Here is a 27,652-nt window from a genome sequence, read left to right on the forward strand (position 1 = left end):
GCCATGAAGGACCTGGAAGCTCCATACAGGAGACAGAGATTTTTTATTTCCACTAATTATTCCACTAATTTTGACTTTTTTTTTGTGTTGGTCCATTACAAAATATATCCAACTACATATACATTTTAATTCCAGGTTGAAAGGCAATAAAATACAAAAAACGACAAGGGGGGTGAATACTTTTTGCAAGGCCCTTTACACACCCGACCAAACACATGGCCTAACCACAGGCTTGAGAGTGAGAACACTGAATATGCTAAATATTGGCCATTTTGGACGTTCTACCTTCTCCAACCTGGTTTACTGGGAGAACGACCACAGTCCATCGCTCTCTATCAAAACGACAATGCTGCTTTGAAACCGAGAAAACAAACCGAGGAGGATTGATTGAGCTTTCTCTTTACATTCAGGCAGAAAAGGTTTTTTCAAAAAGCAGCATCGAAGCCATGGAAATACAACAGTAGGAGATAGGACGTTAAAAGGTTTTCAGTGGTTGGTCAGTTAGTTGTTAGGGTGACGACACGTCAGCGGGGCCAGAAATTGTTGTTACAGCTCAGTGGGAAGAGAGCGATTAGTTAGCTAGGAAGCTAGTTAGCTTGTCTTCCTCCGGAGTGGCAGGTTAGAAGTTAGAAGCTGCTAGCTAGAATGGGAATGTCCTGTCTCCTGCTATTTTATTTCCACGGTCGATACATAATAAAATGGTGTGGTACTATCTGACGAGACAATGGGGAGCATTTACAAAAGAAGTGACGGCTTGGGTTTCATTAAAACACGGGACCAGAAACCGTACAGTCAGGGTGATGCAACAAAAGTGACTTTTAAAGCGAACAAACAGCTAAAAAGACAAAAACTCTGAATCACACTTTCTATCAACTGTCAAACCACTGCAGGGAGCCTGCTAACACAGTCAGTAAGAGAACATGACGGTCATGTGACGCATTCCCTACCCACCTGACCTCCACCACACACACACACACACACACACACACACACACACACACACACACACACACACACACACACACCTACACAAACATATGCACAGGATTGCTGTGTTGCATTGTTTAAGGCAACTGGAGGAAGGTTTCTGTGGCTTGTTCTGTCCTGCAGCAGATACACACCGTCTCACACGGATTACTCGCCTTCCTCTTTCATTGATTATCGTCATCACCTCGTAAATTATCTGTCACATGCGCGGACGCACTGATTATATTGATCATCGTTAATATGATTAGTAGCCATTTTTGCAAAATGACTGACTGCTGGAGTACTTTAATCACGTGAATGTTAACATGGTTTGGAGAGCTTCTTCTCATTTTGAGAATGGCTTAGGTGAAAATAAATATAGTTAATAATTGTAGCCTTTTTCAGCTTTGTGTGTTTTTGACAGACTGATGTCACAGCCCTGCTCACCCCTTTTTAAATTACATTCTCTACATGCATGAGTGAGCTGCATATTAGCAGTTGCTCAACTTGTCATTCGTTAAGGATTAAAGTGAAGTGTAGAGGAGTGTGTGTGTGTGTGTTGCATATTCACGACAGATATTGAATGTATAAAATAATGGTTTTGTGGGGAAAGTAGGAGCATACGTTATGCATGCACTGTGTCTGTGAAATAGGCAGAGATCACTGTGAGATGGTGTGTAGCTGCGCTTCAACACTGAATGCAGGACAACAGCGGGGATTAACCGCCCTACGATCCCGCTGCCTCTCTAGGTTCAATAATCTTCTACAATCTATTTAAAACTCTACGCCGATGGTGTGCTTAAATAATACAACTATAGTGCCTAAAAAAACAAATCTCTCAAAAATAAATAAGGATCTGATATCTAAATAATAATCATCTTGGTTGTGGTGTATAAAGTCTGTTATTTGGTATTCTTTAGTTGACCCTTTCAGCTGTGATTGTACTATAAATATAATATACATGGATAACAAAAGCTGTTTCTTTACAAACCATATTGTATAAAAACTGAAACAAAATATCACACGTGTTGTCGTTCCCTCAGAACACAATGTCAATTTTAACAACCAGCGCCTTCATCGAAATATAAGGTAAGAAGCAAAACTGACCTCCGATCAATGTCTGGGGCAAACTCAGCCGGATTTACCGCCATTGAGCGTCATGACGATTGATGACGTGCCAGTAACTGACAACAGATTGCAGGTATCTGAGGGAGGAGTGACGGCGGACTTAAATCGTTGCTGACACCTGCTGCCTCTCACTTTGCTGGCCTCCACTAGATCAGACTCCAGTCCCAGGATCAGTTTTCTTAAGATGTGGCCTGATGTTTGAATTCCAACTCTCTGACCCGAGGACTGTGTCAAATAAACAAAAAAACAAGAAGCTATTAATGTGGCTTTCTGAAAAAGGTATTCCTCTCCATGTCTCCTTAATCTGAGGTGACAGGCTTTGCTTTTGGACAGAGACAGAGAGAGGAAGTCACTCAACATCTACGGCTCCCACACCCAGGATCTGGATTAAACCCTCCCGCCCGCCCCGCTGACATCCAGGTTACGGCGAGGTCAGGAGTCCTCAGGTCTCAGCGAGCCAGTGTGGTGATCAGACTGGCACACATTTCAAAGAAGTCCATGGTGTGCGATCCCTGTCGTGGGGTGAGCAGAGGGGAGCTACCAGACAGGGATCCTGGGAGGGAGGAGCTCAGCTGGGGCAGATCAATCGCCGGGCTTGCCGAGTCGATGCTCAGTCTGGGTCTGAGGAGACCGGCTGTGGAGCCCGACCTCTGAGGAGTGGACGAACCCGATTTAAAGCCCATCGCATCGACGATGTCATCTGGGGAGGGGTCACATGAGCAAAGTTCATTACGTCACCATGTTTTCTTCAAAATAATTGTGCTGCCACCTAAACAAAACTTATATATACTTATAATACATTGGTTTTATACAGCACTTTTCAAGAAGCTCAAAGATGTTTTCACTAAAACAAAACAAACAAACAATAAACAAAAAGTTTAAAGGTTATGCGGTTAAGGTTAAGAGTGAAAAGGTTGCCATTTTGCATGTGATTAGTGGATGAAAACTGAATTCAGTATAAAATCTAACAAATAAGTGTTAATATAAATTCATTAAATTCAGAAAAAACATTCACATTTTTAGCAAAAAAGAAAATGGAAAAACAAGCAGAAGTAGATAAAGTAATCATATAATTTGAATCCGTGTGGAACAGACAGTCTTTAAACATGAAAGGGCTGCTTGCATTTCTAAAAAACAAACAAACAAAATGCTGAAACAAACGCAATTTTATGCTGAAACAAGTACCCAAAATCCCCTGCTAACTGCCACTTGATCTGCATAAACACACAGATGGCTGGATTTGCACAACAGTGAGGGAAAAAAACTTTTAGGATAAAAATTTGCGATGCGTTTCTATTATTATAAATCAATAATGAGAAATGAGTTTTGTCTGTCACTGACCGTCGATGCTCTTGAAGTCGAGGAGGTATGATCTGCTGTCCACCTGGTACAGCTGCAGGCTCATTTTCACCAGGTTTCCCGTCACGGGATTCTTCCTCCGCACTCGCAGGTGATACGGGTTCACCACCTGCAACACAAGTCAAGAAGATTCAGTTCGTCTGTAGACCTGTCTTAGTACTTTATGTATCTGTCTAACACGTATGTCCTGTTACCTTCCAGTCAAAGTTGAGTTGTCTCATAGCCCGGTACACCTCAGCCATGATGTCATAGGGTCTGCTCTGACTCCTGATCCCGAGGTGCCACTTGGCCTTCTTCACTGCCAGGGTTTTGGGCCGGGTGGTGTTGAGAGCATCCAGGGGACAACGAGACTTGGGGCTGTCGGCCAGCAGCGGAGGCATCCTCTCTGGGTGGGGCTTGATGCCGGGGGGCAGCAGCATGCCCTCTTCTATGAAGGAGCCCTGGGGAGGACTGGAGGCCAGGTAGAACTCGCTGGCCTGGGTCATGATGCGTCGGTTGTCTATTATAAGGTGATATGCTACTGCAAGCTGATCCTGCATGGACGAGGAGGATGGGAATTTAATTAAAGGCCCAAACGCAATGAAAGTGATAAACGTCGACCCTATGGCGAACTGAAGGCATCAGATTTAAAATGCAAACGCAACAAAACTAGCTGAGCGTGGACGCCATGTTGATTCAAACCCAACTGTCACCGGCACGCAATACATTTTGAGAGAAGTGTGGCCACGGACGATGGATTCTCCAAATCTGGGAAAATCCAGCCTTTGAAATGGAACAGCGTCCATGAGGCTAAAATGTTTAAGCTAAACTAAAACAGGATGAGGTTGACTAAATACAATTTTTAAAAAACTAACAAGGAAACGGGACGTAATAATACGAAATAAAAAGAAACAAACTGACAAACTGAACACTCTTGTGTACCTGTGGATCCCCGCTGTAAAGGCTGGACACAAACTCAGTCTCGGTGCATTCAAACTTCTCACACACTTCCCTGACGGCCTCCTCGTCCAGGACTGAAGCATCGTATGAGGGGTCCTCGGGGAACAGGTAGCCCGGCAGGTCCTGCTTAAACCACTCGTGTTCCCTGACAGAGCGGAGATTAATTAAAGTTATCACTAAACCTGTCACACATCAGATGGGGGATCTTTAAGGTACAGGGCTAGCAATAAGACAAAAAGAGACATGACATAAGTAACAATGGAGGCCTCTGACCCAACAGAGTAGGCTGAGCACCTGATGTCTTTGATGGTGGCTCTCTTTAGAGGGTCCACCTGCAGCATGAGCATGAGCAGCGAGGCCACGGGGCGAGTCAGGTACTCGGGGATGTAGAAGACGCCTCCTCTGATCTTTTTGAACAGCGTGGGGACGTGATCATCGTCAAAGGGCAGAGTGCCGCACAGCAGGGCGTAGAGGATCACCCCGCAGCTCCAGATGTCCACTTCTGGGCCTGCATAGAGCCTGACAGAGGGACCACAAGATGTGACAAGGTCCACTGGAAAAGCGGGCAGCACTTTAATAACTTTGAATGACAATTGTATGGCTATACATTACATCTATTATTATTTATGGCTTTTATGAGGACACAAATGCATTCTTTCCCATGGTTGCAGATTATTCCACTGATCTACAGGAGGCAGTAATGTGAAGAAAGATGTAAGAAACAACTGCTAGCTAGTAATCAGAGGACCTGTCCATCCCTTGATTCCATTCCTTACCTCCTATTCCTGCATTTTAGTCCCGTCGAGGGGAGCAGAGGAGGCAAGGAGGAGACGCAAGGAGAGTGGAGTCGAGGCAACAGGCATTTCTTGCCAGCATTTTTAAAGTGACTTCAATTAAATCAGCTGTCCATTGTCACTCTGCATTATATGTTGACTTTATATGTCACCACAGGTGCCAAAAAGACTTAGTAAAGTATCAAATTCAAGGTATCATATCGGGTTTTGATCGATTTTCAAATGATGAATCACACAGGGAAACAGGAAGTGGAAAGGAAAGTGGGGGAAGGGAGGTGATTAGTAGAGACACCTGTGAACTGCAGGAGGAGAGGAGTGTAACAAACACAGAGTGGAAGAGGAGAGACAGAGGAGTGAGAGGAAAAGAGAGACACCTGGGGTCCGTTTCACAAAGCAGGTTTAGTGAAAACCTTGAGTTAGTTAACCCTGAGATGAGGGAAACTCTGGTTTTTCGGTTTCACAAAGCCAGTTCAGCATAAATCTGAGTCAGTTACCCAGGTAACATACTCCGTGAACCTAACCTGCTCGCTAGCAGGTTTGCTTCAACAAACCGTGAGTTTCTCCCTACATGTCTCCGCCTTTTTCCGGAATCTGAACCAACTCTGAAAAAAATGTGCCGTCCTTTCATCGTCAACCTAATCGATATGGAAATAAAAGTCATTCTAGCAGCTTTGGGTTGGGAGACAATTTTGATTAACTTTCCTTCCAATCACATTAGATATTATCTAAACAATATTCTCCCGACATTTTCAACATTTCATATCGTGGACATAATCCGCAACCAGATTCTTTGCGGAGGTAGTGTTTTTGCGAACGGGAGATTTATGAAATGTTCAAGTACATTTCTGTGTTGAAATATCTGCTTATATTTACTGTTTAATATGTGAAATATGATTAAAATCATATGCCTTAGTCAACGTATTTGCGCAATATTCTTATGCTTAATTTTCAACTGACACCACTTTCTTTCTGTGCCTGGGGTGATTACACCCAATGAAAAAGATAATTCATTCAGTGCGCTACTTTGTGAACTACGGGAGTTGAACCCCTGTCGCCTGCACCGGGGGCGGCATTGCTAACCATTACACCACAGTGTCGCTGTGCAAGTCTGAAAATAAAGACTTATTACCATTAGATCAATAGACTGTTTCATTCAGTTATACACATTAGATCGGGCAGTAATTGTCTGCCACGCCAACTATCGCTACTTTGCTGCAGTTACGTTGCTCCGCTTTCTCAGGATGAGCTTGTTTTCTACATAAACACTCGGTAATATCTAATGACGCTCTCCCCGTTGCCATGGTGAATCGTAGTATCGGAGCTCCATTGATGATGGCTTTATAGAGTCGGCAGGCACGCGCGTAACTCAGAGTTTACATACTCAGAGTTGACTGAACTAATTCAAAACTGCTGTTCTGAAACTGAAAACTCAGAGTTGCCCATCTCAGAGTTGGTCAACTCAGAGTTCAGGGTTAGGTTCAGAGTTTGTTGAACCTGCTTTGTGAAACGGGCCCCCTGAAGGATCCCCTTTACTTGGTATACTTGCTGCAATATCATAACGAAATAGTAAAAATATAAATAAGAGACGAGGGGATTGACTGAACTTCCGAGAGATGAAAAGGCCGGAATGAGATGATCCTTTTTCTCTCTCTCTCACAAACACACAAACACACACACACACACACACAAACACACACACACACCTTCCTGAGATGACCTCTGGAGCTGCATAGTTAGGTGAGCCACAACTCGTCCGTAGGAACTCCCCATCTGACATCATGTTTGACAGACCTGTTGGCCAAACACAAGATGTATTAGCACCCTTTATTTCCGTTGATCCCTTTGGTTAAATTGAACGTGGCCCGACACCAGCCAGGGTGAAAGCTCTGCACTGTTGACGCCGCTGACTTCTTTACAATACTCTGAGCTCCAGACACAGAGCTCATCTAATTAGATGAGCCTCTCTCTTTCAGCCAAACGCTAAACGCCAAATGCACTGACCTTCCCTTTAGCTTTCATCCCTGTTCCTTTAACGCTCCCTCCCACTGCTCGCTGGTGTCTGTTGCTCTCAGCCAAAACACGTCTCTTGCTGTACACCCCCCAGCGATTCCTTCCCTATCAGATGACACTGGGCCTCAAGGCTTCCTGCCAGACATGATATGAGACCTGGCTGTTGCTAGGGGGACCTCTGTGCACCCCCACGCACCCTGCTGTGCACAAGGGCCTTCACGTGTTTGTGGGAATATTTCTCTCTTTCATGGTGGTATTGCATCAGGTGCTGCCTCTTAACAAATCGGCTAAAACAATCACCTGTGCTAATAAGGCTTTGTTCTATGACTCTGCAACACATGTTGACTTGGCTCTGATCAAACTGTCTAATTAGAACATATCTGTTATGCTTTCTCTCGTCTTCTGCTGAGCAAATCCTTCCGACTCTCCCTCTCCTACCGAAGTCGGCTATCTTGGCGTTCTTGCTGGCATCCAGCAGGACGTTCTCGGGTTTGAGGTCTCGGTGGACAACCATGTGCCGGTGGCAGTAGTCCACGGCTGAGATAATCTGCTGGAAAAGACGACGGGCCTCTGTGTCCTCCACCTGAAAGACACAAAATGAATGGACATGACTGGACTGCTGTCTCTCATCTCTCGTTGTGTCTTAAGAGCAGTGGATAATGTGGTTGTTGGAGCAAATGTATAGTGGTCAGGCTTTGTCGTGAGGTTGCTACACCTCGGGTTCAAAATAAAGTGCCCAGGAGAGGTCTTCTCTAAGAAGCGGCCTGTCTCCGTCTTGACCTCTTGTCTGTCTTGACTCTCGCATACAGCTGAACAGACCTGAGTGCACTTTGTGCTCTTTGCTGTCTCTATTTTTTACATGTTCAAAAGTGGTCTCAAAACGATTGCCAACAGAAACCTGGCAACCTTCACTGCCGAGCCCTTGTATTAGACATTCATGTGAAATTGTCAAAATCAGAGAAAAGGGCAGGAACTGAGATAATAAGTGTGCTTGCCTCGTCAAAACATTTAAAATAATGTGCTCCCAGTTTAATACAAATAATTGTTATGGTTTGGCTTTTTCCGTATTACTCAGAGCATTTATTTTTGTATTCCCTTCCATGTTAATGTAATGTTTACATTAATAATATGTGATTAACTTAGTGAATAGATCTTTTTATGATGTCTCCTCCATAAAGGTGAAAAAACAAATTCATGAGTTGTTTTGTGATTTGATTTCAGGAATTTCCTCCAGGCATTGCTGAGATATTCACAAGAAAGGGACAGACAGACAGACAGACAGGAGGACAACCCAAACACATTATGTCTCCTGTGAATGGTAAAGGTGAGTGAAGCAGTGATGGTTTGTGGAAACGCTGATGTCAAACACATTTTCACGACTCTTAAACTATAAATCATTTTGCTCGAAAGTTTACATCAGTAGTGAAAGCAGGAAAAAGTAAACATTTTCATGCAAAATGCATGGAAGCGATGGGGATAGCTGCAGTAAAAATGTGCATAAAGACTTTTTAGCCAATTTAAAAACGGCTTAAAGAATATATTTTTTAAATGTATTTATGCTTTATCAATACAGGGAGAATTTATAATCGTCTTGCTTAAGATTACTTGATTGTTTTTCAATCAAAAGGATGTTGAATTAATGGACAAAGCTGTCCATCTTGCTGTCATGGTAGAGAAGTGAAGAAAGAACGGCTCACATAATACTATTTTTGTAATACTGTTTTACATTCAGTCATTTTAAATTTGATTCATACATTGTTTTCGTTTGTTCGTTATAAGATTCACTAAGTGCTCTGCAATAAAAATGTGTTTCTTGTCCAAATGAAGTAAAAATGATTCCGGAATGTTTTGCTGCCAATTTAAGAGTTTTAAACATATTTTTTATGATTATCTGGATAATTATTTTGGCCAGGATAGTCCTGATATGAACGTTTCATATCGTGCCATGCCTGGTTAGCAGTCAGTTCATAGAAGAAATGTCTTACCCGTCCATGTTTGCAGATGTAGTCAAACAGCTCTCCTCCAGACACATACTCCATGACCATGAAGAAATCTGTAGGTGTACTTATCACCTGGTACCTGCAACGCAAACACATTTACATTAACACTCTTCACGTCCTATCCTGACATTCTAACCCATAAACGCACTAATCTCCTTCTCATTGCCGAAACCAAATGTATTCACGCACACAGAGTGAATATACGGAAACAAATATACGGAAAGGTGAGGCTGCGCTGTGATGTATGGCTGCTGAGCAGTAGGCATTATTTTCATAAGGTCAGCTTTATTAAAATGCAGCACAAATCCCATGAATGGTTGCTCTTGTGAGATTCTGTACTTCATCACAATCTGCTTCGTTCCTGTCGAGCCGAGGCGTAGCACAACACGGCCGACACTGCGGGACAAATAAACACAAACCAAATCACATCCTCTCTTGAGGGATTTGTTCAGACATTTATTCTTATTCACTTCATGCTGACTTTACAAACGGGGCCAATATATCAGTCTGCTTTGCTCAGTCCAGTGGAATATGTGTGTGTTTGTGAGTGTGTATGTTAGTCCCTCACGACCTGGGAGCTCACATATCTACCATAACTTACAGTGTGAGAGTGGACTAACCCACACCCTAAAAATAACACAGCGGTTGTTGAGAGAGAGAGAGAGAGAGACACGCAGGGAGACGTGAACTGATAAGGAGACAGAAGGAACACAAGGTCAAAGAAAAAAAACAAAAACAAATAGGAGCCATGACGCCTGGAGGGCAAGGACTTAGTTGAACAGAAAGGACAGCAACTCACCAGAACTGTGTGTGTGCATTGGTAATGTTTGTGTGGAAAACAACAGCTGTTCACTTACAGCTTGATAATGTGCGGGTGTCTGAACAGTTTGAGATTCTGGATCTCTCGCTTGATCTTCCCGACAACATCGAGGCTGCGGATCCTCTGTCTGTTCAGTATTTTCACGGCCACTTTATGGCCTGTCAGCTGATGCTCGCCGACTGCAAAATAAAAAATACAAGAATACAGACATGAAGAATAGGGGCTCATACACTAAGACAAGAGATGCCCAGAGGGAGGCAAGAGAGAGGCAGTAAAGGGTTATGGTTTGTATTATTAAAGGCTATAGAAATATATCTCAGCTCATGTTATTTTTGTTATAAAGCCGTACAGTTGAAACTTTCAAACTACCTCACTTCTCTTCTCTCCTATAAATCTATTAAGACGCAATCCAATAACGACTTATTTTAAATGGAATAAACCAGAAATGAAAATCAAATCTAGTCTTGGCTTCTCTTGGGATTGTTTCCCCCCCCTTAAACGTGTTTTAATTCCTCGTTTATTGTGCTGTCATGTTTCGGTTTTCAGCATCTTTTTTTTTTTTAAAGACCTTAATCTCAATTATGAGAATGAAATAAAAACACTCTGTTGCACAACAGGTTTCAACATAATAGTACATTATTATTATTTTTGTTTTAGTGTTATTGCAGCCCTCATCTTCCTGAGCCACTGAAGCCATGTTGTTACTGTAGCTGCCAACACCATCTACTAACAGCTTGACTGCAAGTATCAGTTATAAAGCATTAATAAAGGTTAATGAAATGCATCTACGACAAATATCAATTGTAACGCCATTATTATTATTATTATTATTATTATGTGCAAACGGGTATTTAAACAATGAGAATTGCATGGATTCTACTACTTGTTAGAGATGCCAATAAATAAATACATTTAAGGATTTCCCCTTATGCAGAATTTACGCCTGTTTTTAAAGTCGTGACTTTAGGTGGGTTTACCCCCCAAAGCTAAGCTAACGCATCCCTCAAACTGCGCACACAACAAACAGACTGGGAGTTAAAGCCCACAAGGTCATACAGAGAAGCCCAAAAAACTAGCTTAAACTGAAATAATATCCAGTGATAGCCCTCCACGGTGGAACTTTAACGTTTTTCCCCGACTTGAGGGGACACTTAACAGGCTAACACGTCGGGACTAGCTAGCTACGCCGTCTATAAACATCTTGTCAGTTAACATTAATATCGCGCGGTGCGTTTCGGGCGAGCTGTCAGCTCCACGGACGTTCTTTTACCGTGATACACACGGGGAAGAGAACCGCAAACTCCTTGTTCAACATTATGTACACGTTAAATAATGTGAGCGTGACTGTGCATCTTCTGCATAGCTGTTATTCTCCAGGTAATTCCACCTGCCATAGCCGATTACGGTAGCTAGTTACCGAGGGGGGGCTTCGGTGAAAGAATTTGACTTTCAAGCTGGCCGGATTCTCGGAGCGTGTTTACGCTTTAAAGCCCCTCTTCCACTGCCGCTGAAGCAGCCGGCTACGCAAACTGCTCACCGACAGCCGGCAAGTTCAACACGGTCCGTTGAGGTGTGTAAGTGTGTGTGTGTGTGTGTGTGTGTGTGTGTGTGTGTGTGTGTGTGTGTGTGTGTGTGTGTGTGTGTGTGTGTGTGTGTGTGTTGGGGGGAGGAGGCGCATACTTCGTATTACTCCCAACTGAATCGCGCAAACGTTACACACTTAGAGAGGATATGACACAAAAGCATGACTTAACTCTTCACTTTCCCGAATGTTCCCACTCCGAGCGTGTCGCCGAGGATGTAATGGCCGATCTTTACCCTGCCTTCGTGTTTCTGTTGCCGCTCTGCCATCTTCTCCGTTACCAACGGCCGGGGCTCGCGCGGTGCGGCGGGGGTGTGTGTGTGCGGGTGGATGTGGGCGGGGCACTTCACTTCTGTCACACTGAAGGGGGAGAAACGCCGACGAGTCGAGCGAAACCAACGCGCGCTGTCAGGGTTAAGGTAGCAGAAACATGTAACTGCTTTTCTGGAGGTGGAGATTCGTCGTTAAGCCGCCTGTGTGGCCGGGTTTATCACCCCAAGAGCCCCAACGGCCTCTGCTATCTACCCGGACTCGGTGCGCGTCTCCCCACCGACCCGGTGTTATGTCGAGTTTGGCACCCCGGTCATTTAATTACCTACCCTGATAAATACACTAGCCTACCTCAACAGGTCTTATATGGAAGCCCATTTACACCACTGGCAGAAAAAAAAGAGAAACTTTTTCAAAATATTGATTTAGTATCACAATTATTGACTTAGTATCACAAAATAAGGACTAATTATCTTAGAATAATGGCTTATTATCTCAGAGTAATTACTTAGTATCTCAGAATAATGAAGTAGCTCAAAACTTAGACTTATTATCTCAGAGTTATGACTTTGTATCTCAAAAATAATTACTTATCTCAGAATAATTAATAATTCTGCATAATGACTAATTTTATTTTTCATACATACGTTATAGATAAAGTATATGCTGATGCATGTAACAGACTATTATGTATTATTTTAGTATTACTACCTTCACTTAAGTAAAAGATCTCAGTATTTCTTCTGGCTCAGTTATATACAAGACTGTTCTGAACAACAATCTAGAATGAAATGTCAACCAAAGAGCAATGCAGGATTGAGTTTCTGTTTTGTTTTTTTCCTCCAGATTCCATCGCTGAGGCCTCCAGAGCAGCGTTGAGTGTCCTGTCTATCTTCATGGAGCTGGTCTGTCATGGTTTTATTTTTATTCTCACAAATAGGTGCATCCCATATTGTTTACGTCCTTCCTGCAGTCCCATCATACTATCGTGTCATGTTTTGTTGGCCCTTGTCACAAGTTTTATTTTTAAGTGTGAAACTGTAATCTAATCAAATCTCTTCCGTTAACTCTGTGGAACAGAGGGAGTAAGTAAAATATTGTTTGGAGAAGTGAATTTCATTGATAGACGAGTTGAAGAGGGTTGTTCCAATTCAACCACTAGATGGCACTGTAAGTTTAATTTATCAACATCCAGCCTCTTGGCTCGAGCTCCTGACTTGTGTACAAACGGATTGAGTCTTCTCTGAAATTGAAAAGCTTTCGTGTAGCTGTTGCAAACAACCACATGGAGACCCAGAGCAACTACAATGAGACTCCAAATGACTACAACTGGAAACAAAACAACTACAAAGATGCTAAACAACTGCAAAAAAGGGGCAAAACAACCACAGACAAAAGGGCAGCGACAAAAAGAGCAAAATAGTGACAAAGAGACACAAAAACTAGGCAAAACAATGATAAAGTCCACGTATCTCGCTCCTATGTAGGTAGAAGGTCTTTTGCATGTGTGTTCCCAGGGGCCCATCGTCTTCATAATCTGCCTATGCATGCTATTATGTAGGGTCCTGCATGCTCAATAAAGACTTGACACTGGTAACTATCAGCATGAATATTACACAAAAGATAACACACATGCAAGCACGCACGCACACAAAAGAAAACCATGAATTGAACATAAAAGTAAAAAGTTGTCAGAAAATGAATACTCACGTAAAGTACAGATATCTGAACATTCTACTTAAGTACAGTTAGTATTTTTTTTATTTATTTTTTTAGAGAGACAAGAGAGACCTGTTCCAGGTAGTCAGCAGCAAAACACAAAGTTACAGACAACTGAACATACAGGAGACATATTTTTACTTTGTTACTTCCCACCTCCTGGAATTTTCATAGAGTAAAGAACAGACACATTTAAAAAGAAAGAAAGTAGGATTTATCCTTTAATAAGGATATATGATTCTAAGATGTTTTGCTTGTTTATCACACAAACACATGTTTTGTCCGCGATACAACATAGCTATATGTTTCTTAACCAAATCTAAAGTGATATGTACTTTATACTCCTCACATTTTCAAAACAGGCTTGTTACTTATAACTTTATTGCAATTTTGAGGAAAAAAGAGATTCAGTTAGTCTTGCAGAAATAAAACCAGCTTGTAGAAATGTCTTTCAAAGTGATACTTTTTACTTAGAGTACATTTCAGAGCCTGTACATTTTCACTGTTACTCGAGTAAAGAAGTTCAGTACTTCTACTGCTTGAACACAAGTATGTGTACTTCTACCTGAGTATAAGAAGATCTGGCTTCCACCATGTTTTTATGCCATTTAGCATCTTTGACGTTTATTGATTACGGCTAATACGTCGTGAATCACATTTTTCACATCGCCTTGACCGTGTGGTGCGCCTGCCGTACCTCGCCTCTCCACCGGGGGCGCTGCATCCACGCGCGCGCCCCACCATCACCACCAACTCTGCTCACCGCCAGTCTGAGAAAGTTTTCCATGCGGGGATGGGACGGAGGTGATTACCCACCGCGAGCAGAGGGAAGAGGGCTGAGCCTTGAAAGCTGCTGGGGGATCTGGAAGAGAGCAGGGGGAGGAGGAGGAGGAGGAGGGCGGAGGAGGGAGGGAGGAGGGGAGAGGAGGAGGGAGGAGGAGGAGGAGAAGGAGGATTGATATAACAAGAGCGGCTGTCGATGCGCAGCGCAATTCTCACTCACTCCAAGTGTTTGACGCGAGACCGAGGAAGGGGAGCGGGCTTTCCATTCATCACGACTTTTCTCTCCCGAGTGTGAGGCGCGGGTCCGCTCACCAGATACTCATACTCACATGCACACGCGTTTTTTTTCATACATACATATATATATTTCAAAGTTTTTTTTGTTAAAAGTGAAATAGGAGACCTTACGCGACCTCCGAGCTGGGAAGTTTGTCGGTCCCCCCCTCCGCTGTTGAATTGCGTGACACTTCTGAGGACTTTCTGAGCGTCTCTTCGCGCACCGCGTGCTGCGGGATTTTGGAGCCGAAAAAACGGGGGACTTCTCAAATGCAAAAGTACATGTATGAGAAAGCGATGGCCCAAGAGACGAGGAACGGAGGAAGCTCCACGTTAAACAACAACAACGGCGTTGACAACAGCAAGAGGAAGCTGCTCGTGGCGCTCGATGTCTTCTGCCTTCTACTTGGTAAGTGGAGAACTTTATTAGCTGTTAGAAATAGAATGTTTAACTTTTTTTTTCTTTGGAGAGAGGGGGGTCACATCAGCTGTTTCTCTAAACTCTGTATTCACACTTTAAAAGCGCAGAGACATTAAACACGTTCTAATGGCTGGCAGTAAAAGCTTTATCGTTTTAAAAGTATTGGCCTGTTATCTTGTCACCACGAGAATACTTGAATCTGCTACATCCCCTTATCGTGCAAGGGGGGAGGAAGGGGGAGGAGGAGGGGGACACACACACTAAACACATGTCAGGATTCCACCCTCACAATGAGACGCTTTGACTGACAGATGAAAAAATGTGCATCTGCAGAGGTTGGTGCTCCTGCTGCCCCCGAGGCGTGAATGTGTTCTTCTTTTATTTCTCTGAAATAACCCATGACAGCCCATCTTTGTGCCCCCATAACCTCGCTCATCTGACCCCTAAACCCTCTCCAGTTAAGGTACCGATCCAGGTGTGTCCCCCCCTTTTGGCAGAGTGTCTCTGGTGTTTGTGTCCTGCCTTGTTATTCCGCTGGCGTCCCGGACAGATCCACCATGCATGTGTGCTGGTTTTTGTTTTGTTTTTTTGGCCGTTGTCACTGTAGCCTAGTGGTCCCAGCTCCAGTCCCCCCCCCCCCCCCCTTTCTCCCCTCTTTGTTTTCAACCCCTCCGTCTCTCCCTTTCTCTCTTTTTTGGAAAAGGATTATGGGAGGTTTCGCTCAACTTCTACACATTCTCTCCCAGAACGCTGCAAATCCCCGGCCAGCTGCCTCTGATCACTCCACTTCAAATTCTCTCTCTCTCCCTCTCCATCCAGGGGACTGCGTGGAATAATTGCTTAAGCATGTGTTGTGGAAGGGGGGGGGGATGCCTCTCCGATCTAACGGAGGGCCGTGGAGAGGCAGGGACGCGTGGCTGACCGGGCATTTAGAGGAGCAGGTGGGAGCCACACAAACTGGGGGGGGAGTAACCGTAGGAACAAAATCTTCGGTATCGACACATGCAGGATGTTACAAGTGGTGTGGATTGACTGCAGCGTAGTGGAAGTGGAAGCAGATCTGCTCGACAGACGCAAAGTTTTCCAGTGGGTTTATATTGGTTTGCTCATTAAGGAGCCTCAGACAGAGATACGCCGTTTCATCTGCGCCCCCGTATAAATGCAGATGAGCTCTGAGAACATGTGGAGTGAGTTTCCTGCCTAAAAGCCGACTTCCTTTCGCTGGTAAAAGTGCCTCTTAGGAGAACACACACATGCATGTCAACACACAGACAAATGGTCACACAGATTCTCCTTTGTCATGCTAAACACAGTCTGGCTGCTCCTTGGTGATTGGTTGGCCCGCTTTAGTGGTTTGGGGTGGGGGGTAAAAGAGAGAAAGAGAAAGGGGGGTTAATGATCAGGGGGTCCTGAATGAGGGTGAGGAATGCGGGTGTGTGCACTGTCCTGCTAGTGGGTGCATAAATATCTCGTTACCTTTAATTAGTTACTATGTGCCAGCTGGTGCGCTTTTCTGCAGGTGGTCGATCTGCCTGACTGTCAGACAGACAGGTCAGACAGACAGGGCTGTGTGACATCTGGGGCCGTCGACAATCACACAAACGTGCACAAACTGAACAAAAAGGTTTTTCCTTAATGTGGTTTCTTATCTGTGACATAATTAAACACATTTGTTTCTTAACAAAACGTAAAGTGACTCCAGTTTGTTTTAAGCACATTTTGATAATTATTGCGATAACATCGAGAACCGTAGGTATACGTCCCTGTGTCCGATCGGGACGTGTAAACACAGCAGGATGACAACAGTGGAAGAAAAACGTTCTGACGCTCAACTTACCGTTACCGCATTCGATCTCCCCAGCCGATATTTGGCTCCACTTCTACTCAGCAGCGACGCTATAAGGAACACACACACACAGCGATATGTCGACTATAAATAACACAAACTCCACCGCAGATGGAGTTTCCTTCTTCTCTCTGGGTCTCAGGTGGCTGCACGCCACCCTTCGGTCTGCTGTCACCCAGTTGTAAGTCGGTGTTTATCGTCGAAGCAAGAGATACAAAGAAAGTAGCTGCAACTAAAACCCAGATTAATCTTTACAGAGATTATGTTAGTGTGCATTATGTAACTGTCTGGGTTTGAGCTGCTCTGGCCTTTTTTGTGTGATAATATCCCCCCGCCCACATCAGCTTCTCAGATTTCTTATCCGCTCCGATCTGCGATGGAGTCAGGTGTTCGGTGACGTGATTTTCCACCGACGTCAGACGTGGAGGTTTGTTAACCCTTTTGGCCTCGGGGGGGGGGGGGAATCGGCTTAACCCTGTACAGGCTCCCAACCCAACTCTCTCCATTAGCCGCTGTAGCATTACAGCAGTCAGTCACACAGCCCCTCATTAAAGCTGGAGAGGTTTAACCTCTACCTCTCCAAGGCCTCGGCCACTTCAAAACCTGAGACCCGCTCAACAAATATTTTCCAGAATTTCTCAAATTCTTCATCTGGCTGCAGCGCAGTGCCTTTGGCCAAAAGTCTCCTTGATGTGACATCTGGTACAATATTGGGGAGTGAGTGAACCAGGGGGCACGGTGTGTGTGTGTGTGTTGGGGGGGGGGGGGGTGCATAGTGGTGCTCAGGAAAGGGTGGGAAACGGAAAGGTAGTGTTGGTCGGAGGTAGGTGTGGTTGTGAAATGAAATCCTGTTTTTTTTTTCTTCCTTTTTTTTGCCTCACAGCTCATTTCCATCCTCCCCCCCTCCCCCTCCCCCCCTTTGCTTCCCTCACGACTTGAACTTGTCTTCCGTCTTCTTAACTGGCTTTGCATTAATAGAGAGAACTGACTTGGGAGAGCATTGGTAGCCAAATACTTGCCACACACATTTTAACCCATTCTGAGCATTTTGGGCGTCTCGCTAAATGATACTTTGACGTGTGCACAGGAGGAGCCGGCGATCGAACCGCCAACCTTGCAATTAAAATACAACCTGCTATCCCCCCTGAGACACAGCCGCCCCATAATGACGTGGTTAGTTTAACAGCAAAGTGGGAGGCCTTCACGCACAAACCCAAACACGACATCAATCCAAAGCTGCCGACCTTAAATCTGAGGGCCAATATTCTAGATATCGATGCCCAAAGACAGAATAGGTGGAATCGTGTACAGTAGGTGGGAAAACATGTCGCTATACGTTTGCTGGGCCAAGCATCGCTTATTTGGGTGTTGTGACAACAAACTAGATCCCAGCTACTCCATGTCCCGCTGTTGATGCTCTTTGTCAGTCCATTCTTCTGTTTATTGAAGAAGGTCAAAGGTCAGGCTGCACAGAACAAGTGCCTGCAGAGCTCGCTGTATGACATTTCATGCACTCACTTCATGCTCGAGGGCAGACATTCAGTGGACACGCACAGGGGGATAAATCAGGAACAGCAGATTCCATTCTGATAATAGTATACATATTTGTGTGTGTATGTGTGTATATGTATATGTGTGTGGTGTGGTATTTACGGCGTGATCACTGCATGTCTGCCTTTGTTCTGTGTGGCTTTAGGGGGTCGGCCGTGTGGTATGTTATGACGTTGTGGCTGCAGGACAAGGCGAGGTTAGGCCTCTAGAAGGTGAGGAGGGTCCTCTGGCGGAAGGCCGTCATTAGATTATGTAACGAGGTAGAGATCAGCCGATGTTCATGACAACGGCGGCGACCTCCTGGCTGCTCGTCCTTGAAGTATGTATGCAATCGTAAAGTGTTTTTCTGCATTTTTTGCAGTCTATTTTTGCAGTGAGGCCAGACTTGTGTGTGTGTGTCCTTTTTTTTCAGCCAGTTTCTTCTGGTGACCCCCCCCCCCCCCCCCCCCCCCCCCCCCACCTTTGGGGTTTATGTCTGCGCAGGGCTGCGATTAGAGGCGTGTGGGTGTTAGCGCATGCATGTGTGTCCCGTGAGGTTCATGAGGGGAGAGGCAGCGCCCAGAGCTGTCATTAGATGGACTCTTATTGCCCGAAGGAGTGTGTGTGTGCGTACGCTTGTGTTGTGTGGGTAGCATGTGTGAGGCGTCTGTGGCCTGCCGTGTTTGTGTGTGTGTGCGTCCCGTGTGGTTCCCGTGGGCGACCCGACGGCATCGGGTCGGCTGATGTGACTTCCGGTGTGCAAACCAGACTCATTCATCCTCGTTTAAACTCTTTCCCCGAAACGTCTCCGTCCCAGCAAACGATTAAATTGCGCAATAAAAGACGTTTGACAATAGAAGAACAACGGCTTGTAGTTTATACTTTGACAACAATAGTGTCGTCAAGCTGCTGCCTCTCGTCCCGTCTCACTCCACTCTCTCGCCTATGATTATAGCCTTCCTAGGTAAACACCCTCAAACTGCTTATTTAGATAAAGCAGGATGACTGGGCTGCGCCCCACTGAAACGTTTGTTAGCAGACCTCCAGGCGGGAGTTTAAGCTTGTGTTTTAAGTTGTCAACCCGTGTTGCAAATGAGTATTTTGTGTAATTTTGTGTGGGCGATGAGCTCATTCATAAACGCCTCATTATCCATTACACCCCGACTCCGAGGTTTTCTTACGCTCACAGTTGGTCTTGGAGGATCATCTAACAGCAGTTCCACGCGGAGTTCAGAATCAGAAACGCCTCCGACGGCGCCTGAAATTGCCGGATCAAGTGTCGGCAAGTGCAGTCAACGCGCATCATTTATCAGTAACGCTACACATAACAGCATCAGCATGTGTCACATCCTACCATGTCTTTTTAACTGGACACAGACATGGAGACAGTTTGACAGCACAGTTTGACTTCGAAGTATTAAATTACCCAGATTTTGCGATCTTCTGCACCCATGGGGATGGACCTCTAACTCTCCAAGTATTGCAAATATCAGTGGTTATAATATTGGTGATAAGAGGTGCCTGCGCAGAGCCCGAGGGATATAAATGGACAAGAACCCCCCCCCCCCCACCCCCCGGTCACAGCCTGTTTAACCTGCTGCCATCTGGCACGAGATATGGAAGCATCAGCAGAGACTCCTTAATCCATCCTCCATCATATGGTTTTGGGGTTTATTTCATATTTTAATTTTTTTAACGTAGCAAATTCAAACTGCAGTTCCACTCATTAACATGGGGTTGGCAGCTTGACCGACAAACAACAATGCTGCGAGTAAATGTAAATGAGAGCGGCGGCAGCAGGATCTTATGCAGCAGCAGCGCTTCATGGCAGCCTGCAGGCCCCATTACGTCCCTCTGATCCACCACGCTGTCCTGGTCTGGGCCTCCTCCCTGCTGTGACACAGGCCCCTCTTCTCTGTCACTTTCTCTTACTACACTGCCCGCTCCAATCCTCTGTATTTGTGTGCGTACACATGCTGTGCGCATCCAGAGATGGGGGGATTTCACCGAGAACAATGCCCCTTTTGATGCATCTCGGCGCTCTTTGTTCCGCTAACGAGGACCAATAGGCCTGCGGCAGAACGAAGGAGGATGAAATGGAGGGAGGAGGGGGGAGGAAAAGTGAATGAGGTGGAGATGAGATGGCACTCAAGGGCTCTTGATTATCTGTCAGTGGTTTATGGCGGATGCTGCTTCTACCAGTATCGTTGACTGGATTGTGGTCTGCGGCGCTTATCTGCTCAGCTGCGGCCGGTAATCAGCTCAGCATCTTTATTGGCGCAGGCCTTATCTGCGATGCAGCCACTGAGCCTCATCCTGTTTACATACAGAGAAGAGGAGGCTCCCCCTGCCATACGAAGCATTGCACAGCAACATTCGCACTGTTGCTCCGCTTTAACACCCATTGTCTGCAGATAAATGCGGCCCGCGGTGTGTGCAGAGGTGGGCTGTGGGTATTTAAGGGAGCAGATGAAGGGGAAGGAGTGCAAGGAGAGGAGGAATGTAGTGAGTGATTATCCAGACAGAGGCGTCGGGTTTCAAAGACAGCCCTCTCTTCTCTGCTGCCAGGCTTTTGTCCCAGAGGGTAATAATGCCATTATGGCACCGACGGAGGAACGCCCAGCCAGCCGAATAGCCCGATCTGGCCCCTGGGCGCCGCTCAAGTTTCCCCTCGCTGGAGCAGCTGCGCGTTTCGTCGTCCTCTTTTTCAACCGGCCGCTGGCTTAAGCGTTCAGAACGACTTGATGAGTCGTAACTGATCTTTTTAAGACTCTACTCGCTAATGGACCGCAGTTGAGTTCCTACAAAGCGGCGTTGAATCCCTTGTGCCCATTCGGAGGCTGCCCTCGCAGGTGCCTGCCGGTGTAAAAAGTCCCAACAGATGCCTGTGTGTGTACAAAGAAAAAAAAAGGGTAGTGGGGGGCATTTATTCCTATGAATAAAATCTCTCTGAGTAAGCACATGCTTCAGCCGGCGGCCCCCCGGTCGCACGCAACATTCACACAGAGAGGGGGGGAAAGGACGGGGGGGGTCCACTCTGCTGACCTCAGCCACTCCTCTGTATACCATTGCTGTTTGTGAGCTTTGTACATGTGTACGACACATCAGCAGCTTATGGAAACAAAGAACCGACGCCGAGGGGATGAAAACATCTGCATCTGTGTACACGTGCACATTATTTACAAACGTATATATTTTTCTAAGCGCTTTTAGGCGTGTGGATAAAGCCTGGGTGGGTTTTTTTAGTTTTATACGGAGCCGACTTTGTTTATTTGGATTGCGAGAGCATTTTTAAAGCCCTTTGTGGTCGACAACTCAGAAATGTTTGAGCAAAAAGGCTTTGCTGAAGTTGCCAGTGGAACCACACGGTAATCCGTTTTAACACCCACATAGCCACACACACACACACAGATATAATAGGCAGTGTTACAGCGGCATGTGCTCCTGTACGCTACAGTATAATCCTAGATCCATGTCACACACACCCCTCACCTTTGACCCTTGGCCCCCGTGGCTACTTCCAGGGCCTGTCATGAACCTCGGCTAACCTCTGCACCATATTCCCAAATATCTGGAAGGCCACACATACCCGTGGCTTTAGTGACCTCCGCGTAAAGTGCACTGTGTCGGCTTTACGGCGCTGCAAAGCACTGGACATTTCAAATTTCAGAACATCAGAGGCATCTGCTGCATTTATGGCGTATCTCTCTATCTCTTTCTATATCTCTCTCTCTATCTATCCTCTAACTTCCTAATATTCGTCTTACCAAATGTGTCCTCGAGAGACTGGGATAGGCCTGAAAGAAGGTAATGTATCCGGACCTGTTGGCCAGGTTTCTCTGTTATAACGACCCACTGACACGGATCGGGTTGTTTCATGGTTATGTGGCCAGAAATGTATGTTCCCTTGAGGAGTATTGTTACATAAAGGGATTCAAAGATGGGAATGCATTTTTATACATTCTTCTTGTGTTTGGCCTACAGTAGTCCGTCACAACAACCCAGTGTTGGTATCAGGAACTATGATATAAAAAAATAAGCTTAAAAAAAAGATATTTGACGCATTCATTTTTGGGACATTGCTTAAAATAATTTAAAGTGATGAACAGCCAACCTCTGTGCCACTAAATCCCAAACAGTTATCTGAATGACTGCAGAACAGCGAGAAAAGTCCTCAAAGAAGAGAAGACAAAGTGTGATTGATTGACTGGACATTCTACAGAGTCAAGTTGGCCTCCGCCCCCTGCTAACCTTCCTCTGAATTCTTGTTCAGGACGGGTCACATGGTCGGCTTGAGAGACAGGAGGAGGAAATCCTCCATTAGAGCAGCACTACAATGCCTCTTCCTCTGCACCGCTCCGCCTCCCATTCACCTCTCACGCCGACTGCTGACACTCTAGCTCCGCTCACCACAATCACGATATCGTTCTCATTCTGCCCCCTGAAAGCCCTGAAAGCCCATTAAAATGTCAATAGAGACCCAGGAAGGAGAGGGAGAGAGTCGTGGGAGAACGGAAGGCTTGCCACCATTAGTCTCAGCAGACACGCAGGTGTTAGTGCAACGTCAACGGGGAATTAACCTTTTGAGCATCACGAAGGGTTAGCTGCCTATTATGTCCCGTTCTGGCAGGTACAGTCGGTCTTAAGATGAGGGAAAATATTAGGTTGCTGATCCTTAATCTGCAGGACGAATGGACTTTGGACTTTATGGTAATGATCATTGTTAAAATACATGAAAATCCTGACAACTGTGTCGCCACGCAGTAAGCCGATTTAAAAAACAAAAAAAACAACACACAATTATTTCCTTTATGCCCATGAATTCGTGTTGGTCCCGCTAATCTACGAGCTAACTCACCAAACCAAATTTAACCCCAAAGCCAATCAAACGGGCGCCGAGTGGATAATCTCCCTCTCACAAACAAATGCACACGCACACAGCTACATATGTGAGGTTAAACTCTGAGTCGCACACGGACCATGTGCGTAAACGTAAACATGGTTAAGTGCTATGATTTCTAGCATGCAGCGGAGCGTGAGCATGTTGCATTTACAGATGGGAAAATATGTACAACACAGACACACACATACACAAAAGCCCCGCCATGACCTCTGCATCAGGCAAAGAAATACCTGACCGGTAGGAAGTAGTCTTTAGTGGTCTGTAGCGGTTCCCCTCGTAAGACTGAAAGAGAGAAATGCACGACAGAATCTGATAAGACAAATGGAACTGTTCCCCTAAACTCGCCAAGCCCCCCGGTTAGGGTGTGTGTTTGCTTCCCCCCCTGTTGCATTCTCCATGCTTACTCTAGGCTCCAATTATTCTCAGGCGCCTGTTTGTGCCATTTAACAGCAGCTCAGTGGCTCGATAGCTCACAAGGCTCATTGGCTCTGAAAGATCAGAACTCACATGTTCTCTGGAAAGGCTAAAAATATCAAAACAAAGGGTGAAAATAGTTTGACGTAATGCAAAAATAGTGTTTCTTTTCCTCTGTGTCAGTAGTGGAAGTAGAACAGTTTGCAAGTGGAACAGGGCCAGTTGCATAAAAAGGATGACTTAAAGTCTGCTTTGGACACTTTGGACACATAGCGGTTAAAAAAATTGCTAAAAGTTTAACAGTTGACATAGTTGGCTAATTGTGAGCTAAAAGTAACGTATAAACAGTTGATAAAGTTAGCTAAAAGTTAGTTAAATGTAATGGATAAACAGTTGACAAAGTTAGCTAAAAGTTAGTTAAAAGTAATCAATGAACAGTTGAAATAGTTAGCTAAAAGTTAGCTCAAAGTAATGGATAAACAGTTGACATAGATAAAAGTTAGCTCAAAGTAATGGATGAACAGAAATAGCTAACTGACCTTCTAACATAAGCAACAAAGTGTTCACCTCCGACGTTAGCCAGGAGAGGTAGCTAACTTTCCTACCTCCAAATGAAGTCAACCTTCATATTTACGAAACAGACAGGCTTTGACTAGTCTAATGTGAGGATCTCAGACCGAGACTAGGGTTGGACTACGTTCATGCATCTGGCCCCTGGCGCCCCCCTTTTCTTCAGCGAGGCTCTGAGAATCTCCGGCATCACTTACTGACCTCTTGACAGAGCTTGTAAAATAGTTGTTTTTTAATTCACTGATGCACCACAGGCCTTTGCCAACAGCCCAACCCACCTCTTTCTTTTTCTCCTCTTTCTTTTTTTTTTTTTATCTCTCCTCTCCTCTTGACACTCCCCCTCCTCTCTCTGGGGGTCAGCGGGGCCCTGTGAAGGTCACCCCCTCTCTTTATCCTGTGGCCATTAAAGAGGTCATATTTCTTTATGCCACAGTTTGCAGATGAGGCTCAGATGGGCTGGAGCTGAAGTGAGTTTTTAGCTGTGTGTTGAGAGGTTCATGGACCGGTGGTGGTATGCCCACATACCAGGCTGTTTTCAGGGAGATGGCAGGTGAGGGAGGGGGGTGGGGGTCCTTGAGGCTGGGCAGCGTGTGCACAGAGAGGCTTTCATAAATTCTCAATAGATAGTGTCGACGTGCTCAATCGCTCACTCTCACTTTCCTCGTTCTGTCTTTCAGCTTGTTGGCTCTTGAGTTTCCCATGCCGTCTTCCGATCGCTTTCACCTTTTAAGCACCAGTTTGCATGCTTGTGGGTGTTTGTCTGTGTGTGTGTGTGTGTGTGTGTGTGTGTGTGTGTGTGTGTGTGTGTGTGTGTGTGTGTGTGTGTGTGTGTGTGTGTGTGTGTGTGTGTGTGTGTGTGTGCTTCCCATGTCTGTTAAGCCGATGACCTCCATTCACTTTTCCTCATTAGCATGTGAATCCCCTCCTCTCCCCAAGTAGGCCAGGGTGGAGGGACGGAGAAAGTGAAGGAAGGAGGAGAATATGGAGCAGACTTTATAGAAGGAAAAGTTGTTTCCCCAACAGAACTAATTTTGCAGGTGGACTTAACGCAACAAGGGGGTTCTTTCTTGTTTTTAACTGTACGCAACTTCACAGCTGCATTAAGCTGAAAGACAGAAACAGAATAATACCCCCTGACTCTGTGTGAAGGCTCACCCAAAGCTAACCCTGTCTTTTTGTGGACGGCGTGGTTCCAAAGCCTGGCCCAGCCCTGTGTGGGCCCACTAGCAGCTGGTCCGGTCCTGGCGCTGCCCCCTGTTTGTGCAGGTGTTTGCCCTCAGCCCTCTGCCAACCGGTGGACAGAGAGACGGTGGCAATGAAACAACAAAACAATAGAGAACTGTGTCAAAGCCCTTTTTTAGTGGCTTTCAGTTGCTGTTGAAGTGATGTTATCACTAGACAGGAAGAAGAAAGTGGCAGCAAGATACATTTTTTTTGTCATGAGTTGTTCTGGAACTTTAGGGCCTGTGTCCACATAGCGCCTTTTTCTGGCAGATAAGATAAGAAATACCTTAGAAGAGTGCCGTCACTGTAACACATCATACACATACACGACTTTACATAACAAACATACATGCTGACGGTATAATGGTGACAAACACAACAGTCCGCTTCGTACAACATTCTCCTATTCTTGGTGGTAAGCTACTATCCCACTGAACCACCCCCCCTTCAAAGACCTTTTCCCCAATATTCTAGTAACCTAGGATATCAATAAATAATTCTAAAAATTAAAAAAATGAATTAATCGCATTTTAAAAACATTACAAGAAAGTGTTCATTTATCAATACATTCATTTTGTGATGTTTCCTTACTTCCCTTTTTTTAGTTTTTTGGTTGTTTTTGTTCAGGAGAGTTACTGAGGTTGGGAGAAAGGATAGCTTAAAACGGTTGCTTTTGTAACTCATGACCCTGAACCTTCTCCCAGAGTAGCTCATACTCGGTGTGTAGAATGTGGGACGAGTACTCTAAAATTTGATGTGCTAGATTAACAATGGCCTTTTCAAAAATAGATTGAAAGGATCGGTAACCTTTTTTTACTCATCACTTTCATAGATGTTTTCACTAATTTCTCTAATATTGATTTAAGCTGTGCTGTGAGTGGGCCAAACCAGGCCACCATACCATATCTAATTACACTTTCCAGGACTGCATTGTAAAAGAGTTTCATGGTCCTTGTGCTAACTCCAAACAGCCTCAGGCTACGAAGGAAGTGTACTCTCTGGCCTAGTTTGGCACATAGATGTTCAACCTGCACATTCCATTTCAGCAGACTGTCTATGCACTTGTCTCCTATAACTAGAGGGTCATGAGAGCCCACTTCTTTTGGATCAAAGATCATCTCCTTAGTTTACTAAAAGCAAATGTAGGATGCCGGGAACGCTTCATCCCAGTGTTAAAAAAAACACTCAGTTTCTTGACAGTATCTTGACTATATCACCACTCTAACCATTGTTGTGTGATCAAGTGGCAACCTCCGGTTCTGAAGTGCCTTCAACTTCTCTCTATTGGCCATCAGGGGGTGACTCCTCTGTTTGCAATGACTGTTTATGGTCTCAATCTCTAGTTTTAAGTCTTTTTCAATACAGCATATTTTAGAGTCAAATAGACCATAAAGCAGAGGATGCTTTAGGGACGGTGCTACCTGTTGATTGACAGGTCTGTACCAACACAATTAGCTACTAAGTAGATCATATAGCGTGATCTTCATCAGTAGATCCCCATAAATGTCCAAGTTAATTCTTGACAGCTTTCAAAATGATAATTTCCTCTAGTCAAATCCATCAGATGGATAAAAAGCCATATTAGTGCGGACACGGACTCGTTGACACCTGAGACCACACCTTCTTCTTTCAAGTGGGAGCCGTTGTCGCAGCGTTGATGCCCGTGAGGGGCCTGCGAGGGGCCCTCGAGTGTGTCCACAAGAATGCATAAAAAAAGTGTGTTTTGAGGTTTTTCATGCGAACGGTTCCCGGTGACTGCTGTGTTTTTGCAGGACAGACCAGTAACACGATCCCGCTCTCTCTCCCATCGCCGAGACGACCGCGGTTCTCAGCCACATTAGGAGCGTTCGCGAGTAGATTTCTGACCCGAACGTCAGAAATCCCTGTGATGTGAGCGAACCGCACGAACCGCATGTGGGAGTCGTTTCTGGGCAGCCTGACGTTGAATGTATACGTTGGTATGTATGTGTGTGGGTCTTCGGGACGCCTTCGAGTCTTGAGCCCCCACTATTTATGAGCTACTTATGCAGTCGCGCGCACACACACACACACACACGCCAAACATGCTCTCATGCGAAAAATGTTCCAGAGTTGGGTG

General features: G+C 45.1%; 2 protein-coding genes across 5 annotated transcripts in view; one reads left to right on the forward strand and one right to left on the reverse strand.

The window, feature by feature from the left end:
• The window catches only part of prkaa2 (protein kinase, AMP-activated, alpha 2 catalytic subunit), a 456,922-nt gene extending 445,013 nt beyond the window's left edge, over positions 1-11,909 (reverse strand). Inside the window, exons 1-10 of one of the 3 annotated variants that reach the window (XR_014597336.1) lie at positions 11,771-11,909; positions 10,054-10,195; positions 9,182-9,275; positions 7,635-7,779; positions 6,890-6,977; positions 4,687-4,911; positions 4,375-4,537; positions 3,648-3,986; positions 3,436-3,562; positions 1,032-2,794 (exon numbers count right to left, since the gene is read on the reverse strand). Coding sequence is in view for 2 of the 3 variants with exons in the window: in XM_084012457.1 (XP_083868583.1) it covers positions 2,544-2,794; positions 3,436-3,562; positions 3,648-3,986; positions 4,375-4,537; positions 4,687-4,911; positions 6,890-6,977; positions 7,635-7,779; positions 9,182-9,275; positions 10,054-10,195; positions 11,771-11,867 (1,671 nt within the window). In the remaining variant the exon portion in view is untranslated. Of the gene's footprint in view, positions 1-100; positions 2,795-3,435; positions 3,563-3,647; positions 3,987-4,374; positions 4,538-4,686; positions 4,912-6,889; positions 6,978-7,634; positions 7,780-9,181; positions 9,276-10,053; positions 10,196-11,286; positions 11,596-11,770 lie in introns of those variants that run through there. The other 2 variants (XM_084012457.1, XM_084012458.1) reach the window with 2 other exon arrangements.
• Positions 11,910-14,583: 2,674 nt separating this feature from the next.
• plpp3 (phospholipid phosphatase 3) overlaps positions 14,584-27,652 on the forward strand; it is a 31,209-nt gene continuing 18,140 nt past the window's right edge. For both annotated transcript variants that reach the window (XM_084012482.1, XM_084012481.1), the window contains exon 1: positions 14,584-15,055. In XM_084012482.1, coding sequence (XP_083868608.1) covers positions 14,917-15,055 — 139 coding nt within the window. In that variant the 5' untranslated portion in view covers positions 14,584-14,916. The remainder of the gene's footprint in view (positions 15,056-27,652) is intronic.

The sequence above is a fragment of the Eutrigla gurnardus genome, assembly GCF_963514095.1.
Source record: "Eutrigla gurnardus genome assembly, chromosome: 6".
NCBI classification, from domain to species: Eukaryota; Metazoa; Chordata; class Actinopteri; order Perciformes; family Triglidae; genus Eutrigla; species Eutrigla gurnardus.